Below are 18,638 nucleotides of genomic sequence, written 5' to 3'. Positions count from 1 at the left end.
TTTATAAAATAAACTCAGCAGTAGTCAGATATGAGCATTAATCTATGAGTTCTGAAGAAAAATCTCTTTGCAAAGTGAGTTCTATGAGTGTTGTTATCTACTTACTGTCCCTGAAAACAACAGCCTTGTGTTCAGAATCCAGATGTTTCTTGATTTTTATTCACAGGAGACAATTTAGTCTTGATATAATTCCCATTTGCAAATTCCACTCATTGTTAATTTTGTATCAATTAGAATAAAATACCTTCCTTTGACTTAAATCTACTTCATTATAGGCTCTGTGCAAACTCCAAGGAAAAGTTAGTCATGTGCTTTCCAGAAGATCAAAGCTTAGGGTAAAGACTGAGAACATTTGATGTAGGAAGGGGGAGTGGTCATATAGGTCTTAGCCAGGACATGTGATAGTCACTGTAGGAGTTGCTGAAAAAAGAAGTCTGTGACTCTCATTAACCCATTTAAGCAGATCGTGTACCATCTAAAGGGGAAAATGTTCCTGGCTGTTTTGTATTGCCTCCTGTGGAGTTTCCAGATCTCTTCTGGCCACTTCCCTCGAGCCTGTGCCTCCTCAAAGAACTTGATGGCAAAAGAGTGCTGCCCACCATGGACGGGTGATGGGAGTCCCTGCGGCCAGCTTTCAGGCAGAGGTTCCTGCCAGGACATCCTTCTGTCCAATGCACCGTCTGGACCTCAATTCCCCTTCAAAGGGGTGGATGACCGTGAGTCTTGGCCCTCTGTGTTTTATAATAGAACCTGTCAGTGCTCTGGCAACTTCATGGGATTCAACTGCGGCAACTGTAAGTTTGGATTTGGGGGTCCCAATTGCACTGAGAAACGACTCTTAATTAGAAGAAATATCTATGATTTGAGTGTGGCAGAAAAGAATAAGTTCTTTGCTTACCTAACTTTAGCAAAACATACTATCAGCCCAGTCTATGTCATCCCCACAGCCACTTACAGTCAAATGAACAATGGGTCAACACCCATGTTTAATGATATCAACATCTATGACCTCTTTGTATGGATGCATTACTATGTGTCAAGAGACACCCTGCTTGGAGGTTCTGAAATCTGGAGGGACGTTGATTTTGCCCACGAAGCACCAGGTTTTCTGCCTTGGCACAGACTTTTCTTGCTACTGTGGGAACAAGAAATACAGGAACTAACAGGGGATGAGAACTTCACCGTTCCATACTGGGACTGGCGGGATGCAGAAAACTGTGACATTTGCACAGATGAGTACTTGGGAGGTCGCCACCCTGAAAACCCTAACCTACTCAGCCCAGCATCCTTCTTCTCCTCCTGGCAGGTAAGGTGCACTTCACATGCAGACTCAGAGAGGAATGGTACCTCAGCAGCCACATATTAATGAAGGTCTCTGTGAGCACCTCTGCTGATGTCTCAGTGTAGAAAATGTGACTAACTAAAGGATTCTTATGCTTCTTGACTTTTTATTTTTTTAGAACACTTCAAAATCACAATTAATGCTTATTCATCTAATATCTAATAACTTAATTAGATTTCTAATCTGCTCTGAACAATGAATGCTTGGTTCTCCACTGTATTGCTAGCACCTAGGATGGTATTTGGCATAAACAGTAGCTCAGAGTTATTTCGGAATGGATGAGTAACCAAATTATTTTAGTCCATGATTCTGAATAAAAAAATATATTGCCAATAAAACTAATAGGATATACTGCTTAAAAATAAAAGTTCCTGGTCCTAAGCTCAACCAATTAACTAGAGACTTTAAGGGAGAGTGCTGGCATAATTTGCTAAGTATCAGTGATGACCTTTATTATATGAATGCTTGACAAACACTGATTTTGGATACAAAATCTTCAGTTGTTTTAATTTAAAAAGAAACTAAAAGCTGTTGAGTATTTAGAATATGTGAATCTCTATTGAAAGTATTTATATACATTAGCTGATTTAATAAGAACCTATCCTTTTAAAGCCATAAGATATACATAATTTGTTAAAAATTATATGACAGAACTGTTTGTAAATAGCAAAGATGGTATTTGTTCATGGGTACAATGGCTGCCTGACTAACCCTTCATTTTCAGAGACAAGACAGGCCTTTTGAAAGGATCCAGCTCTTCTAAGCTTTTTCATTAGTATGAAGAGGAAATTGGCCTTCTTTCTACTTTACAAATGTTAGAAATAGAGTTAAGAGATAGCTAGTTTGAGATTAGATTCCCATTTCTCCTATTGTTTTTCTTCACTCAGGATTAGAGGCAAAAGATAAGAAAGAAATGTTAAAGTATTTTTCCTTTAAATAAACCTAAGTGTGAGAGATTGTTGTTTACTTATCTTCTCAAATTTCCTACTGCACCTGTCCTGACTCCCAATTCAAACACGATGAAAAGAACACTGCATAGGCTGTCCCACACGTGAGCATTTTGAAATACAAATTTGCTTTATCCCTGATGCTCACACACTTCCAAAATAGAGCCCCTTAAAGTGCCATTGTAAAATACAGTTGCCAATTCCTGGTATCAATGATGCCAACTCTTTACTAAACCAAATGAGCACTTTATATGGAGGGACTTAGCTGGAATATTTGATTGCTGTACGTTTTCAGTTATTCTGCCTTAACTGATGAACTTCAGACCCCTCATCTAGCTTTCTACTCCTCTGGCTACTGCTTTAAATCATGTCAATCTTGGATGTGGGAGTCTTAGATAGACAATACTCTCTAATTGACTACATAGCTTCACTTGATGCAGAAAGGCTGAAGAACCAGCTAAATTATCAAAAGTTGTAATATACACACTGAGATCAGTAAGGAGATATAAATTAATATTTAATTAAGGAAGAGTCTACTTCTAGATAATATCCAGATTTAATTTTTCTAATCATGTTTTGAGTACTGAATTCCTCTAATGATTATGGGCAATTATATAACTTTCTTAAAAGCAAAACAAATAAAAATGTAAAATCACATAGATTGATCTGGCTTAGTAAGCCATGAACTATAACTGCCACAATATAGTCTACAAACCTGTTCTGCAATTATAGTTCTGTGGAGAAAAAGAACTCTTTACATAGAATTAGAAAAGTGAAAGAATAAAATCACTGAAGAAAACAAGCAAAATTAAAAATAAAAAGAATTAGTGAAACAAAACAACAAAAAACTTTGCAAGCAAACAACATTTTAAAAAACAAGGTCTAATATATAAATAAATATTTGCTCTATCTCCCTAAGCTATGCACTGTCCAGGGATAAACAGTTGCAGACATGACAGATAAACTAATTCATGTTGTCTGTTTTCTCCATTAATACAATCTCTCTTGTTAATGTACTTCAAAAATGTGAGTTTTTCTCTCATTGCCCCTACCAGTTAGGAGAGGGATGGAAGGTTGGGAAGAGGAATATGGTCAAAACACATTATTATATGCTTCAATGAAAATGTCTTTATGAATCCCAAAAAAGAAAAAGAAAAAGAAAAAAGAAATATGACTTCAAAAGAAAACTGAATAATGATTTAGAAGGGAAATCAAAGCAAATTAGGGTTCTTTGTGTCTGGAAAGATGGCTCAATTCCCAGCACACGAATGGCGAGTTCCAACCATCTGTAACTCCGTTCCTAGGACTCTGACATCCTTTTCTGCCTTCCATAGGTACCTGGTCCATACATGATGCAAGACACACATGCAGACAAGGCACCCATAGACATAAACCCAGAATCAATTGGTCTATTGTACAGCTCCAGTGTGCATTTTTTGTTTAATTGGAGAAGAGTTCCTACTGTATCCTTAGGCTGACCTGGAACTCACTCTACAGCCTAGTTGGTCCTCTAGAGCACAGTAATGCTCCTGCCTCAGCCTCCCAAGGGTGCTTGTACTTTTAAACCTCTTATTGTGGCTCTAATTTGCAGCTAACACTATGATTCACAGATTTAATTAATATGGAGATTGTTTAGTTATCTCTTTACTTTCCTTTATGAAAACACAGTTTCTGTAATGAACACACCATTAATTTGAATGCTTTTGTCTAAATTAAACATTCAAATTAAAAACTAGACTGTTTTGTGTTAGATGAGATCAAATAGCTTCCAAGTTAAAATGAGCTCATTAATACCTTCCAAATTAGCTAGGCTGATAACCCATTTTATATGGGTTTCTACTTATTGCTTGACTTAAGTAAGATATCTTTCTACTTTACAAAAGGAGATGTTAGAGATTTGATAGTATTTACCCATTCTAACCTGAGAGATCTTTTGTAGTATCTCACAGAATACTCACATTTTATAAATAATAGGCCCGAAACAGCAGGAGAATTTGTGTTTAAAAAAAAAAGGAAGAAGAAGAAGAGAAAAGAAAAGAAAAAACGCCTAAGCACAGAACCCAAGTGGTTATGTCTCCATTCCTACTAAAGTAAACCATGTTGACTTATGCTTAAAGTGGGTCTAATAACGAACTAATGTGTGGATGTATAATTTGAGAGGTGGTTATTTTTTCTTTCTTAAGTTCTCTTTCAGATGACCAGATTTGATCCTAACACCCACAGGATGGGTCACAGCTATCTGTAACCCCATTCCTAACCCCAGGAGATCTTACATCTTCTTCTGGCCTCTATGGACACCAGGCACACACATGGTCCACGGACATGCATTAGGGAAAACACACATACACATAAAAAGTAAAACTATTAATTTCACATGGACCCAATGCTGAGGAAGTAAATAGATACTTCTATTTATTTCAAAGAGAATTGATTTCCTTCCCTTTGTTCCACACTTTTCGCAGATTTATCTTACAGATTCTCTAATATTTCAGAACATGTGAATGTTTTTTTAAGCCTATCTCTGTGTACCACTGTCAGATTCTCCAAGGTAGAAACTATTTATAAATATGTTTTTAGCCATATATATATATATATGGACCATGATATATAGAATTTGCTTCATAAATACATGATGCATTAAAGAAAAATTAAAATCAGAAAGAAATTTAAATCTTATCCTAGATGGACTTCTGAGATCTCAGCCCATATTTTACAGCACTGAATTCTCAGTGTGACACAAAATGCCAACAGACAGCATTTCCTTAATATCTAAGATAAGGCATTTTGTACAGTGTTTGCTGGTCTACCTGAGTGTGAGTGTGTGTGTGTGTGTGTGTGTGTATAAATGTGTACATAAAATTATATAATATAGCTCATAATACATATAAACATTATTTGAGATGAAAAAAAATTACCTGACAAGCTTTCTTTGACAAGAGATAGTTCACAAAGACAAATAATTAAGGTTAATATTCTTAGAAATAAGCTTTAATATGCAATCAGTCTTTTCTTAGCTTGTTATTCATTTGTGTGATTATTCTCAAAAAAAATCTTCAAATAGAAGCATATCTGTCTCCATTAAAATAGTAAATTTTAGAAAAAGGAAGGTACTCAATGACATTTATGTACAAAATTCCTGTGCTCAACACCATTAGATATAATGTTATGCAAACAAGAAACGCCAACCTAAGAAGGAAAGGTGTGTCAAAGAGAGCTGTCCCCTTGGATCACAATGGAGAGGAAAACAGTTCCTGGTAATAGATGTGAGTGAACTGCAGCCAGGGAATCCACTCAGCAGGTGGAAAGCGTATCACATGTAAGCCACAGGGGGAAGAAAAACAAAGTCACATTTCAGCAGAAAGTCATGGGTTTAGGTAACCATGACAACAGCTCCCTGCAATAGCAGCTTCTCTTTTTTTCTTTATGAAAGATTTTGTGGAATGTCATATAGTTTAGTGTTTTTTTTTTCTTTGCTTTCTTTCTTTCTTTTCTTTTCCTTTTTTTTTTTTTTTTTTTAGGAAAAATTCAAATGCCGTAATAAAATATTTGCTCCCAAAGGCTTTTAAGAGCTGGTAGTTTATTGCTACTTCCTACAATTTAATAGAACACTATCCTGTTTCATCTTCCATACTAATACACCTGTGTCTTCTGTTTCCCTTTCTTTGCTTCTTTGGGCTTGCATATTTGATTATACTGCCCTCAGCATATGCTACACATCATTGTGGTTGGAAGGAAAAAGAACCAAACTCTTACCAGGTGACCTGGGCTCAGTCCAACTTCTGCCATTTGCCAAAACTGCTAAACAAGCCATTTAGAATTCACATTTTTCAACAAGAAAAAAAAAAGTGTTATTATCACGTATGCTTGCTTTCTATGCTAATGAGAAAACTGAATGGATTAAAAAGCAATGTACTATACTGTGAAGGCCACCGTCCTTTGACACACATAAACACATTTGTATAGACTTCTCTAACTCTGTACCCCCAAGAAGTTATTTAGATAATTTAGAGATATTGTTGTTCCTAAAAGATACGATAGATCAATATAGCATTACTTTAAACAATTTAAAATAATTAGTTCATGTAAAATTACTTGCTAAGACTTTGCCATATTGTTCTAATTTCAATGTGTGGGAAATACTGTGTTTTAAATGATACTCTGGGATCAGTTATTATAATAATGAACATTCAACACTCATATGCTTAGTGATAAAAATAACGTAGATATCTAATTAATGGTTTTATTCTAAAAATAATTACAATTTTTGGTATTATTAGGGGTGAGGTAATCTGGGGATAGAACCCAGGCCTTATACATGCTAGGTAAGTACCCTAGGACTGAACTACATGCCAGTCATAATTATTGGATCCTTTACACAGGTGCCAGAGAGTACTGCATCATGTGCTTTAAATATGCTGGACTACCTGATCCTGAATAAAGAGTCATTACACTCTCCATTTAAAGATGAAAAGCCTTGACAAAGAATCTGGATGACCTGATAGTCTGAGGCTATGGGCTTACTAGAATCAATGTTAGACCCTATGTTTCTGAGTACAATCTCCAGTACAGGTAACCACAATGCTAACAAATTCTCCATCCTTGTCCTTGCCTCTGAATCAAACATAAACAATTTGGAGTTAAGTTTTTTACATTGTTTCTGTAACCACGGTATCTTTCTTCTGAATTACTAATGCCTCCATCACCCAACCACTTAGTCACATAGCAGTTGGCATTCAGCAAAAATAGTTCCATCCAACCTCTCTAATTTAACTGAGTCTGCTGTAGGAGTCTTTTCTGTAAAAAGACCTTTTGGAAATATCCTGAGGATTATTAGTCAGAGGAATGAAATGACTTCCTCTGTGCCCCTGATGTGGTGTCTAGTCAATTGACATTGTAAAGACTTCCAAACTGCTACATCCAGAGCAGAAGTTAGACTAGTTTTAAGAAACCATTCAGGAGTCATTAACATGAAAAAAATAAATAAAGCAGATAAAGCTTTACAATCAGTAATGCTGAATTTATAGATTTGCAAATATCTTCATTTGTAAAGATAATTAAAATGGTTATTTTAAGGATACATGTAGCTTACAGATAATTTTTATGCAATATTTAGCACATTTAACATTATCGCTGCCTTTGTCATAAAGTTTCAACATTCTGGATTTTGAATTTTGGGATTAGGATTCTCAAGCTGCATAAGCAAAGCAGTGGTGTGGCCTCAGAACAGGATCACATAGGATGAAAGCATGTGGGGAACACTAGCCAGGTTAAAGATGGGTTTTGGAGGGTTGAACTGAAAATAATGTTTGACAGAGTCCATGTGAAAGAAAATGGAGAGTAACATACAAAGGGAATCCATTGCTTCCTGGCTTTAACAGCAGGCTGGTTGGTGTGAAAATACAGATAAAGGAATGGATTTTTTAAAAATGTAAATAATATATTTGCAATGTATAAAAACAATGTTTGAATTTTAAGTATGTGTATATTTAGAATATGAGAATTTTCATTAATCTAATTGGTGGATAAAGCCATCAAACTCACCCATACATATGGCCAAAGAATATGAATAGAAAGAATGTATAGAGTTGAGTTCTACATCAAGCACAGGTTTATGGCTGTACTGGTTAGTTTTTCTTAACATTACACAGACCTCAACATACCTGAGAAGAGGGATCTCAGTTAAGTACGTGCTTTCCAACAGGTTAGCATGTTGGTTTCCTAACAGAACTTTCTTGATTCCTGGTTGGTTTGGGAAGAGCCAAGTCACTCTGTGTAGTCACAACTTTGGTTGAGTAGGCCTGGGCTGTAGAAAAAGGATAATTGAGCAAGTCACACCAAGTCAAAGGAAGCAAGCCAGTCAGCAACATCCCTCCATTGTCTCTGCTACATTTCCTGTCTCCAGATTTCTATTATGGCCTTTCCCTATGATGGACTTTATCTTGTGATTCAAATAAGCCCTTTCTGTCTAAGTTGACTTCAGTCAGTTTTGGATCACAGCAACAAGATGCAAACCAGGACAACGAGCCATGCACAGTGCTCAGAAATGGACCTACATTTTGAAGATAAATCAACTTGTAATTTTTAACTTGAAATTCTTAATAATTTTTGCTGTGAATTTGTGTTTCACAGTGAAGCTGTAAAGACATGAAGCATACTATAGGATCTCAATGTGATTTTACTCTTGTGGTATCCTATTTTCTCTGGGGAAATATCTTTACCTTTCTGGGAAGTTGGATGTCATTCCCTACCCTGTAGCACCAGCCCCATCTAGTCCACAGTCTTTGGGGGCTACTGGCCAGAACACCAAGAGACACCTACCATTGTCATTCTGGTTGAGGAGAATTTGGGAAGAATGAAGCCCCTGAACATTTTGTTACAAGTTGCAACAGATGTGTTTCAGGGCTGACAGAATGGTAACTAAATGGGCAGAAGATTAATTATCACAGGCCAATTTTTACCAAAATTACTCCACAAACTCAGTGTGTCCTTCAAATTCATTTGCTGAATTGATGCAACTAACTTCATTTTCAGGTAGGACTTTCAAGGAGGTCATTAAATTAAATGAAGGAAGAACTAAGACCACAATTTTAGCCATTTATCTTTATTGTAGCTGGCATTTACTAACTTAATTTGTGTCCAGAAAGTTCCCAACTATACCTTGAACTATCAACAGTTGTAATTCATAAAATGGAGTATTATTTCTTTTTTGTGACTTTGGGTGGCTTGTCAGTATTGACTCTGCCTCCCTGAAGTATTCCAAAGCAACCCTCCAGTCCAGTCTTCCTTTCTTCCCTCTAAGTACAATAATTAACCTTTCTTAATAATCTGTTTAATTTTAATTTATGTGCATTGGTGTGAAGTGTGGTGGTATTGTGTTCCCCAAAATATTGTGCATTCTAATAAACTTATCTGGGGTCAGAGAATAGAACAGCCACAATATTAAACATAGAGGTTAGGCAGTGGTAGCACACGCCTTTAATCCCAGCACTCGGGAGGCAGAGCCAAGTGGATCTCTGAGAGTTCAAGGCCACATTGGAAACAGCCAGGCACGTTTCCCAGAAAGTGAGCTTTTAATCCCAGGGAGTGATGGCAGAAAGCAGAAAGGTATATAAGGCATGAAGACCAGAAACTAGAAGCATTTGGCTGGCTAAGCATTCAGGCTTTCGAGCAACAGTTCAGCTGAGATTGATTTGAATGAGGACTCAGAGGCTTCCAGTCTGAGGAAACAGGATCAGCTGAGGAACTAGTGAGGTGGGGTAGCTGAGGCTTGTTCTGCTTCTCTGATCTTTCAGCATTCACCCCAATAACTGGCCTCAGGTTTGATTTTATTAATAAGTCATTCTAACAATTCATGCTACAGTGAAGGTGTCAGATGTCCTGGAACTGGAGTTACAGACAACTGTGAGCTGCCATATGGGTGCTGGGAATTGAACCTGGGTCCTCTGGAAGAGCAGACAGTGCTCTTAACCACTGAGCTATCTTTCCAGGCCACAATAATTAATCTTATAAGGGTCCCCCTGCTCAAATAAACAAGTTTCATCTCACAGTGTTTATGTCTTGATTGCCAGAATCATATGGAAATTGGGTGATGAATTGGAACTTTGTTGTTCATATTAACATAGACACGCTTTCAAATCATTGGCTGTTGAACTCCTGTGCGTGAGTTACAAAGGACAGAGAGGGACAGAGAAAGTGGCTCAGTGGGTAAAATCTTGCAATGCAAGCACACGCACTGGAGATCAGATAACCAGCACCCTCTTAACTCCTGAGTGGGAGTAGAGGCTTGCAAAATGGAAATGTGAAACTGCCAGAGAAATCTTACTAGCCAAACTAGCCCAATGAATGAGTGCTGTTCCAGGAAGATTCCACGTCTTAACGTATGCCACAGTGAATAACTGAGGAAGACACTCAACATCCACCTGTGGCCTCCACAGGCATACACAAACATTTTTACATGTGCATGTACACCTTCACATACACCCCCCCCCACACACACACACGTACCAAGACACATGCAAGCACACACTTTTGCCCACGCCACATATGTATATGCACGCACAAATATAAGTAAATGAACAAATAAATGCTCAATGTACAGTAAAAATGGAGCTGAAAAGCTTGGTCTGTGATGGAAGCACGTCTTTTGATTTTCAAACTGGTACTTAACTTCTCTATCCTCGGTTTACTTCTTACTATGGTAAGCATTACCATGTGACTTAAATGAAATAGTTCATGCATCATGGCTCCTTACAACCTTTCCTATAAAAATGTAAAGAATTATGATTCTTTTAAAATTAATTGTCTGCCAGAGAGTAACACAGGAATTAGGAAAACCGCTGTGCTTTGAAAGTTCCCTATGAACAAGACTATGTTGTATATCAAGCCAGACATTAAAAATGGATGTTATGACAAAAACAAAAAGCGTGAAGTGGATTGATTACCAGTATTTGCTATTACTGGTTATTTTTAATAAATGTTTCTGTTGAGTGTTTACTATTTCTCATGTGATAGGATTTCGACTTCACATGGAACTGCCTTCCCTGTCATAACCCGAGACTTAGTACCTCACATAATGATTAACATATAGTAGAGGTTTCACAAATCAATTGCATCTCAACTATTTATATAAAGTACAAATTTTGATCACAATTTAGTGCATGAGACTTAGGAAACCAAAGTCATTGTGGTACATGCTAGATGTGGTACTTCTAGATGTAGGACTACAACTCCACTACGGGTTTGACATTCCATCATTTGTCCTGCAAACTCCACTGCATTCTTTGACATTTTCATCTAGCTGTTAGCATGCTGAATGAAGGTAGTGATGATTAATTTCAACATTTCTTCCTTCTCCTCTTGCCTCATTTAACATGAATGTTTTCATAGATCATCTGTAGCCGATCAGAGGAGTATAATGGCCGTCAGGCTTTATGTGATGGGACACCTGAGGGACCACTGATACGCAATCCTGGAAACCATGACAAAGCCAAAACCCCAAGGCTCCCATCTTCAGCAGATGTGGAATTTTGTCTGAGTTTGATCCAGTATGAAACTGGCTCCATGGATAGAACTGCCAATTTCAGCTTTAGAAACACAGTGGAAGGTAATATCCTTCTTTTCACTAATTTTGATTTTTTTTCTCCTGTTTGCTGTCTCTTCTCAGAGATTTTGGACTCATGTGTGTTTAGAATTTAGAATTTTGTTAGTTGTGTAATGCTATGCTTTACATGTACTCATATTGACAGTAAACCTAGGCAGCTTAGCACATCATACCTAATATTCCAGCAGTTTAGTGATACAAAAGCAAGTTGTGTATTCTACCCACCACGGGGAAAAAGTGGGGACAATAGGCACTTTTTCAGAAAGGAAATAGCTTTTATCTCAAGTTAATAAAAGAGATAGATTCTCTGAAGCAAAAAGTGATTTACCATGACCTGAGAACATTGAATCAGGTTCCTCCAATACTATTTCTAACAGGGTAAGAGTTCTATGAAGCTTTACAGTAACAGAAAAAAAAAATAATAATGGGGAAACATCAGGTAGGTGACGTACAGCAGAACAGAGTTATCTAAGTTGTAAACACCAGATGTTATCTGACCCTATTCTTAGACTTTTCATTGTTCAAAAGTGGGAGTTTGTATATTACAAACTGTTTACCCAATGATCACAAAGATGTTAGGTTCCACACAAGAAAAGCAATAAATGATTATTTGTGGGCTAAAGACAGCCCAAGATAGTTTGTTTCTGAACTTGCAACATTCCAACCTGTTCTGTCAACCAGACTTTGTAGTCCCACAGTCTTTTCAGGAGTTCTCATTTACAGAGCCAATAGTGAATGGAACGAAGGTGTTTCAACAAAGGTATGTTAGTACAAAGCAAAATCACTTCATGACTGAAGCTGTTCTGTGCAATTAGAGATAAAGAATGATGGAGACAGTATTTTCTCATGATCTAAATGGGTTTCTTTCTCTTTGATTTAAAAAACCTTGACACTAGGTTATTTGAGACCATTTTGTTTTGCTAATTGTAATATAGACACAATTCATGTCAATTCAAACCTGTCTCCTTATATCCCAACATCTGCACTTCACCAGAGGTGGTTTCTCACATCCTTTTCTACTCTCTGATTCAGCATATCTGTCAATCTGTTCAATCTTCCTTTCAATACCAGTTCATTCTCAAGCAATCAGAACAGACCCTTTCATATGTGCATCACACTTCAGCTAGCATTGAAGAAACAAACCTATCAAGAGAGTTTAAGGGGCAACAACAAAGAACTCAAGTCACAGATTCCATGCATGAGCAAACATAGGGCTAACTTCCAAAAAAACTCACAGAAATTGCCACCAGCTACTGCCTTCCAAAAGTCCTTGCAATCTACCATGTAGACAATCTTGATCTCCCCCTAAGAGAGAATCTTATTAACCTTTCCCCTGTCTTTAGTGTGTTGCATTCACCCTAACTTCTTTTGTTCTACTTTATGGAGAGAGTTTACTGTCTCTTCTGAAAGATCAGCAAAACAGCAAGACTGATGATAACAAGAGAATAAAGGACCTGCTGGCAGTGCAGATCTTTAGTTGGAGAAAAAGCTACAGAGGAGATTCTCTTCCAAGTCAAAGCCCACAGTCCAGTTGCAAGTTGTAGTATTTATAGGACAGAAGAGAAGAATGAGGTTAAAATGTTTACTTTTTGGCCCAAAGTTTGACATTTCTAGGAATAACTGCTGAGTAGTCAATGAAAGAATGTTAAGTGATTGATAAACATCCTGGATGGTCATTCCCTGAATAGGGCAGACAAGAAATGAGAGAAACAACTTACTTCAGCTATTTATCTAGGAAAATTGTCACACTTCAGGCATCAACAATGCAGCCATAGCTAACATTACCCCCTTTCTTCTTTCATTCCAAAACATAATCCTAAAACCTTATACCCATAAGTAATATAGGAAAGAAAAGCCACATCTTGAAGACTAACTTTGGTGACTGCTGTTAAGATAAAAATTGTATTTAATGTTTATTCACTTACAACAGTAAAACGATACTCCAAAAAACAGTGATTGCTGTGTGCATAGCATCTTGCCAGCCACTCTGTATGAAGTTTATAAGACACTTTATAAATGTCTTCTGTGGATTACATCATTATGCTCAGTTGAAAGAGGAATGACAGGTTCAGCAAAATTAAATATTAAGGCTATCCTTGGCCACAGAGTGAGTGGCAGCCCCAAACCTGCATCTAATTTGTTGAAGAACAATGCTCAGAATGCAAACACATTGCATTCTGATGACCCATATGGTTCATGAGTTGTTTGAGGGTGGACAATATTGTGGTACATACAATAAATATAAGTAGAGACAGTGGTTTGGAGGGATACTCTGGAGGGTTCCAGGTTCTTCAATCTCTAAACAGGAAATGGAGAAAGATACATGGTTAGGGGCAGAAGCACAGTTATTTTTATTTCTATTTTTTAGAAGAGAAAAGCTTCCTCTGTCAGAAATGGTCCCAAGCAGAGCAAAGTCTTGGAAGCTCAATAACAATGCTAGATAATGAAGGACAATTCCTGGGCTTTCTGACCTACTTGTCGGACATTGGTTTTTTTGCAACATTGCTTTATTGCTACATGTTGGACTTGGGCAAAAGTGCCCAGCATTGCTCTTGGCCAACAGCCTTCTCTCCCATGCTAATTTACAACCTTTGGAAAAGGACTTACAGACCTCACTGTCTGCTCTAATCCTTTGTCTTGGAACAGACAATGGAAATATAAGCAGACATAAAGAAAAGCAAAACCATGATATTTACAGAAAAAATGGATGAAACTAGAAATCATTAACTAAAATAACTCAGACTCACCAAGACAACAATAATATTTTTCATCATACACAGAGCATAAATTTAAAATCATGTATTGTGTATATTTATAAATGTGTATATTTACAGTTGTAGGCGTGCATGTGTAGGTCATAAAGCTGGAAAGAGGATCATGATGGAAAGGAAGCGATATTAAGGGGAACTACAAATAGGAGAAATGGAGCACATGCTATACAACAAATACTGGGCTTAACTAGAGGAAAGAAAGGAAGCAGCTATGAGAGGGTGGTGAAGGTGCAGAAGGAGACCAAAGCATTTATGATACATTTATATAAAGAGTCCATAGTGAGACAATCACTCTGTATGCTCACTTAAAACTTTTCATTAAAGAGTGGACAGTATCAATTCAGTTTTTTAATTTAGGAAGACAACTCCTGGAGCCATGACACCTCAGAGCTGTGGGCAGAAATGAAGGTACACAGTTTGGTTCTTACTGTCTGAGGGGACTGCATGTTTCCCTGGACTGTCAGGATTAACAAAAGGTCTCCAAATGCTAACATTAGTAACACTGCCAAACAGACTGTGTCCTTGATGAAACTGGAGTACTTGGTGCGTTTTTGTTTGGTTTGTTTTTGATTTTTGGTTTTTCGTTTGTTTTGTTTTTTGACAAAATTTTCAACCATCAGTAATATTTTTAACTTAATTATATTAATTATTTATTGGATATAGTGTAGGCACAGAAATGGAGCAAAGGCATTTCATTTCTTTACAGCCTGAAGTGAAAGAAAAGTGATGTAGTTTGGGTCAGGAATCACAGATATACACAGAGAATAAGTGACTGTGAGATTGTCTAGCCCTTTTGATACATCTATAATGCAGGCCTATACAGACACAAGGAATATCATGAAAGAGACAGAACGCAATATCTGATAGGTCAGAACGCCTGCAGCTAGATGGTGTCTTCTAGACATGGCAGGGATGTTGCACCTGAGGTATCTCAATAATATGTTGATCTAAAAAAATATATCCACCCCTCTATAGTGATGACCTCACTTGATCTGTCAAGGCAAAACGGGCAAAATTACATAAGTCTTTACTTACAGAAGAGCAGCCTTAGGAAATCAATGGTTCCTGAAAGGAGAATCAGTTTTCTTTAGGGACAAGATAACTAATTTGTCATCCCTAAACATGTATATATTCGAGAAACACTAATTGGTCTCACGAGATTGTGTGTGTGTGTGTGTGTGTGTGTGTGTGTGTGTGTGTGTGTGTGTGTAAAAATAATTATAGAAGAGGTCATTTATTCAAGATTAAAGTGGGGGATAGGAGAGTTGGGAGAGAATGGTGGAAATTGGTGTAAATACAGTACTCATGCACAAAATTTTCAAACATTTAAAATTTAAATTAGAAATATTTCTTATTAAATACCTTACTGGTAAGATATAATTCAGAGTTCTTAGGATTTCAAGCAATGAACAGAAGCAGCAACGAGGTGGCTCCAGAGGGTGATCTGTTTCCTGATCTCAAACCCAGGGCTACCAAGCTCCTGTGCTATTTTCTTAGTTAATGAAATTAGCTTCCAGTCACTCAGAGTGGGGTTGTTTAGTTCACTGCCTGATCTGAGCTTCCTGCAGACTGAATTTTTAGCATCTCATTAACATCTAGCCTTCCTGTGCTCTGCAACTTCCTTCCAAGGCTGTACCTCACTCTGGTGTTGTAGTAGGTTAAATCAAGTTCCCTGACTTGTGTTTGTTCCCTCTTCTAAGGTCTTAAGATAGTTTAGTTTTAAACATTATATTCCCTCTCAGGATAATACCTGGCAAATGCTTTTTAAGTCATATAGAGGGACAAAATGGGATTCCTCTCTGTAATTGACTTGTCCACAAGACGAATCATCATTTTGTCAAAGCTGAGTCTCCTGTACTGTAGTCAAGGCTTATGAAGGTCCTGGGCTTGTCATGAGGTTGAGACTATCTTTTTTCACCTGGATAACCTAGTTTATTTTTAGGATGGGGTTTCTGCTGCTGTTCTTTTGTCTTGGAATGTGCATGATGAGCAGTGTTTCATCAGATTTCCTCCTGGTATATTACCCACCATGTTCCCAGGTGTATGGATTTCTAAAGAAAAGTTTCCATATTTTTGTCATTCAAATATAGTATAATTTTTATACTGACTCTTCTTATGTGGGTAATGAGACATGCTTTCAACAATACCCTCTTACCTAAAAATCCATACATGTTTTATAAAAAGAAATAAATGTTTTTGTGTATTCAAAATAGAACCATAGAAAATGAATTACTTTCAAGAGATTGTCAATAGAAACTAGGAATAAGTATTGATTATAACATGGATGCTGTTTTCTCTTATAATATAGTTAACAACTAGATCATGATGAAGTAATTGTACCCCAAAAATTAAAAAAAAAGATTCCTTTAAATAGTGCTATTGTTTAGTAAAGGTTCCTAATCAAGGGTTAGCTGTTAGAGGTTATCCTGTGACAAGAACCTTGAAAATTTCATCCAGCTGCGGGACCCATCATTAGAGGGCATTCCCTATACTCAGAATAGAGTTTGAAAAGAGGGGCTGCAGGTTTTCATACCAACCAATATGATAACTATTGAGAAAAACATAACTTGAGCAGGAAATTTGTTGCCAATTTTAGTTTTTAGTGAAATAATAGCATCCTATGAATAAGAGACTATAATAAAGATCAGAGATCTGATACCTAGCATATAATCGACTCAAATTCCACCTCTGTCACAGCTAAAGTATCTGGTACAAAGTACCAACCTTCTTTGAGTTTTTATTCTGTAAACTGAAGCCTCATTAAACAATATCCTCATTACAGACTTGCTATAAGGAATTAGTTCCATAAGAACATACGGAAACATTCTATATTACCTACTGTGTAGAAAGATAAAGTACAATAATAGCATTATTTTCTATCATAGTATGGGAAAAAAGTAGAAACTGTGTAGTGGGAGAAGGAATATATCTCAGTAGTAGAGTGCTTGCCTGTCATACGAGGTGCTAGACAATTTTAATTCCTCAAATTTTTTTAATTCCTCAAAAAGTGTGAAATACATTTAAGGATAAAATTCTGGCATAGTCATTTTAAAGACACAGAAAACATGATATTTCACTATGGACCCAGAACTTCAGTCTTTATTTGCACAGTTAGCGTGAAATTTAATCTACCCAAGTCACAGTGAGAGAATGTCTAATGTTATGCAGGGAGCTGAATCAGTCCTGCTGAGAGAACCAATTGGTAGTCAGAACCTTGCAAATCTATCCATCTTTTTCTCCTGAGACTGGTGTTTCCCAAAGTGAGCATTAAGCATCAAATACATAATTTTCTGATTTCAGTAAAAGATGAAAATATGGATTACCATCTTAGTTGCCTTTTCTATTGCAGTGAAGACAACATTACCAAAATAATTTAGAGAAGAGTTTACTGGGGCTTACAGTTAAAGAAGGTTGTTCCATGACCATCATAGCCAGGAGCATGGCAGCAGGCAGTTACACATGGCACTAGAGTAGTAGGTGAGAGCTTACATTCATATCAACAAGCACAAGGCAGAGAGAAGGAGAGACAGACAGACAGACAGAGGCAGAGAGACAGAGACAGAGACACACAGAAACTTAGAGTTAGCTGGGAATGCTATAAGCTTTTGGAATATTGAAGCTCATACCCGTGATAGACCTCCTTCCAAAAAGCCACACTTCTTAATCTTTTCCAAACAGTTCTGTCAATTTAGGACTAAGCATTCAAATATATGAACCTATGAAAGACATTCTCATTGAAACTAAATAAATCACCTTGTTCATAAATTATTCATTCAATCAAGTATGGAAAATTCTAGGAGGGAAGCACTCAGGTGTCTCTGAATAAAGCCATCTGTATCAAGGACACAGGACTTTAAATGCTAAAACAAGAATTACCTTGGGCAAAGTGTTGTGGAATGGTTGATTCCTCACCTTTATTTAAAAAATAGTTAGTATTATCATTAATAAATTATGAGTTTTAATATAATATGTAAACTATGCTAAATGGACTAGGTACCATTAATCCCACCACAATTGAAGAGCAGGAAGGAGAAGGCAACATAAGTAAAACTTTAACTAGAGATTGTGGCGACTTTTTGTTTTGTTTTGTTTGTAATTGAACCCAGTATGTCTGAGGGTCTTCAAACACAAAAATAATCTTAAAATAATCAATAATCTTATTGAAAATAGATTCTTCTCTCATACAATACACTCCAACCACAGTTCTCCTCCCTCTAATCCTCCTAGCTCCTCCACCACCACCCTTCTCCCCAAGATCCACCCCCCTTCCCTTTCCTCTTTAGAAAACAGCAGGTTGCCAAGAGATGGCAGTCAGACCAGATCGAATAGGATACAATAAGACCAAATGAAAGCCCTCATATCGAGGGTGGACAAGATGACCCAATAAGAGGAAAAGAGCCTTAAAAGCAGGGAAAAGAGTCAGAGATACACCAACTCCCACTGTCAGGAGTCTCACAAGAATAACAAGCTACTCAACC

At 37.0% G+C, this 18,638-nt stretch overlaps 1 protein-coding gene across 1 annotated transcript in view; it reads left to right on the top strand.

The window, feature by feature from the left end:
- Positions 1–487: 487 nt before the first annotated feature.
- Tyr (tyrosinase) overlaps positions 488–18,638 on the top strand; it is a 70,066-nt gene continuing 51,915 nt past the window's right edge. Inside the window, exons 1-2 of the mRNA XM_036181049.1 lie at positions 488–1,306; positions 11,176–11,392. Of these exons, the coding sequence (XP_036036942.1) occupies positions 488–1,306; positions 11,176–11,392 (1,036 nt within the window). The remainder of the gene's footprint in view (positions 1,307–11,175; positions 11,393–18,638) is intronic.

The sequence above is a fragment of the Onychomys torridus genome, chromosome 1 (assembly GCF_903995425.1).
Source record: "Onychomys torridus chromosome 1, mOncTor1.1, whole genome shotgun sequence".
In the NCBI taxonomy this organism is placed as follows: domain Eukaryota; kingdom Metazoa; phylum Chordata; class Mammalia; order Rodentia; family Cricetidae; genus Onychomys; species Onychomys torridus.
This window is presented reverse-complemented; position numbering and strand designations above follow the sequence as displayed.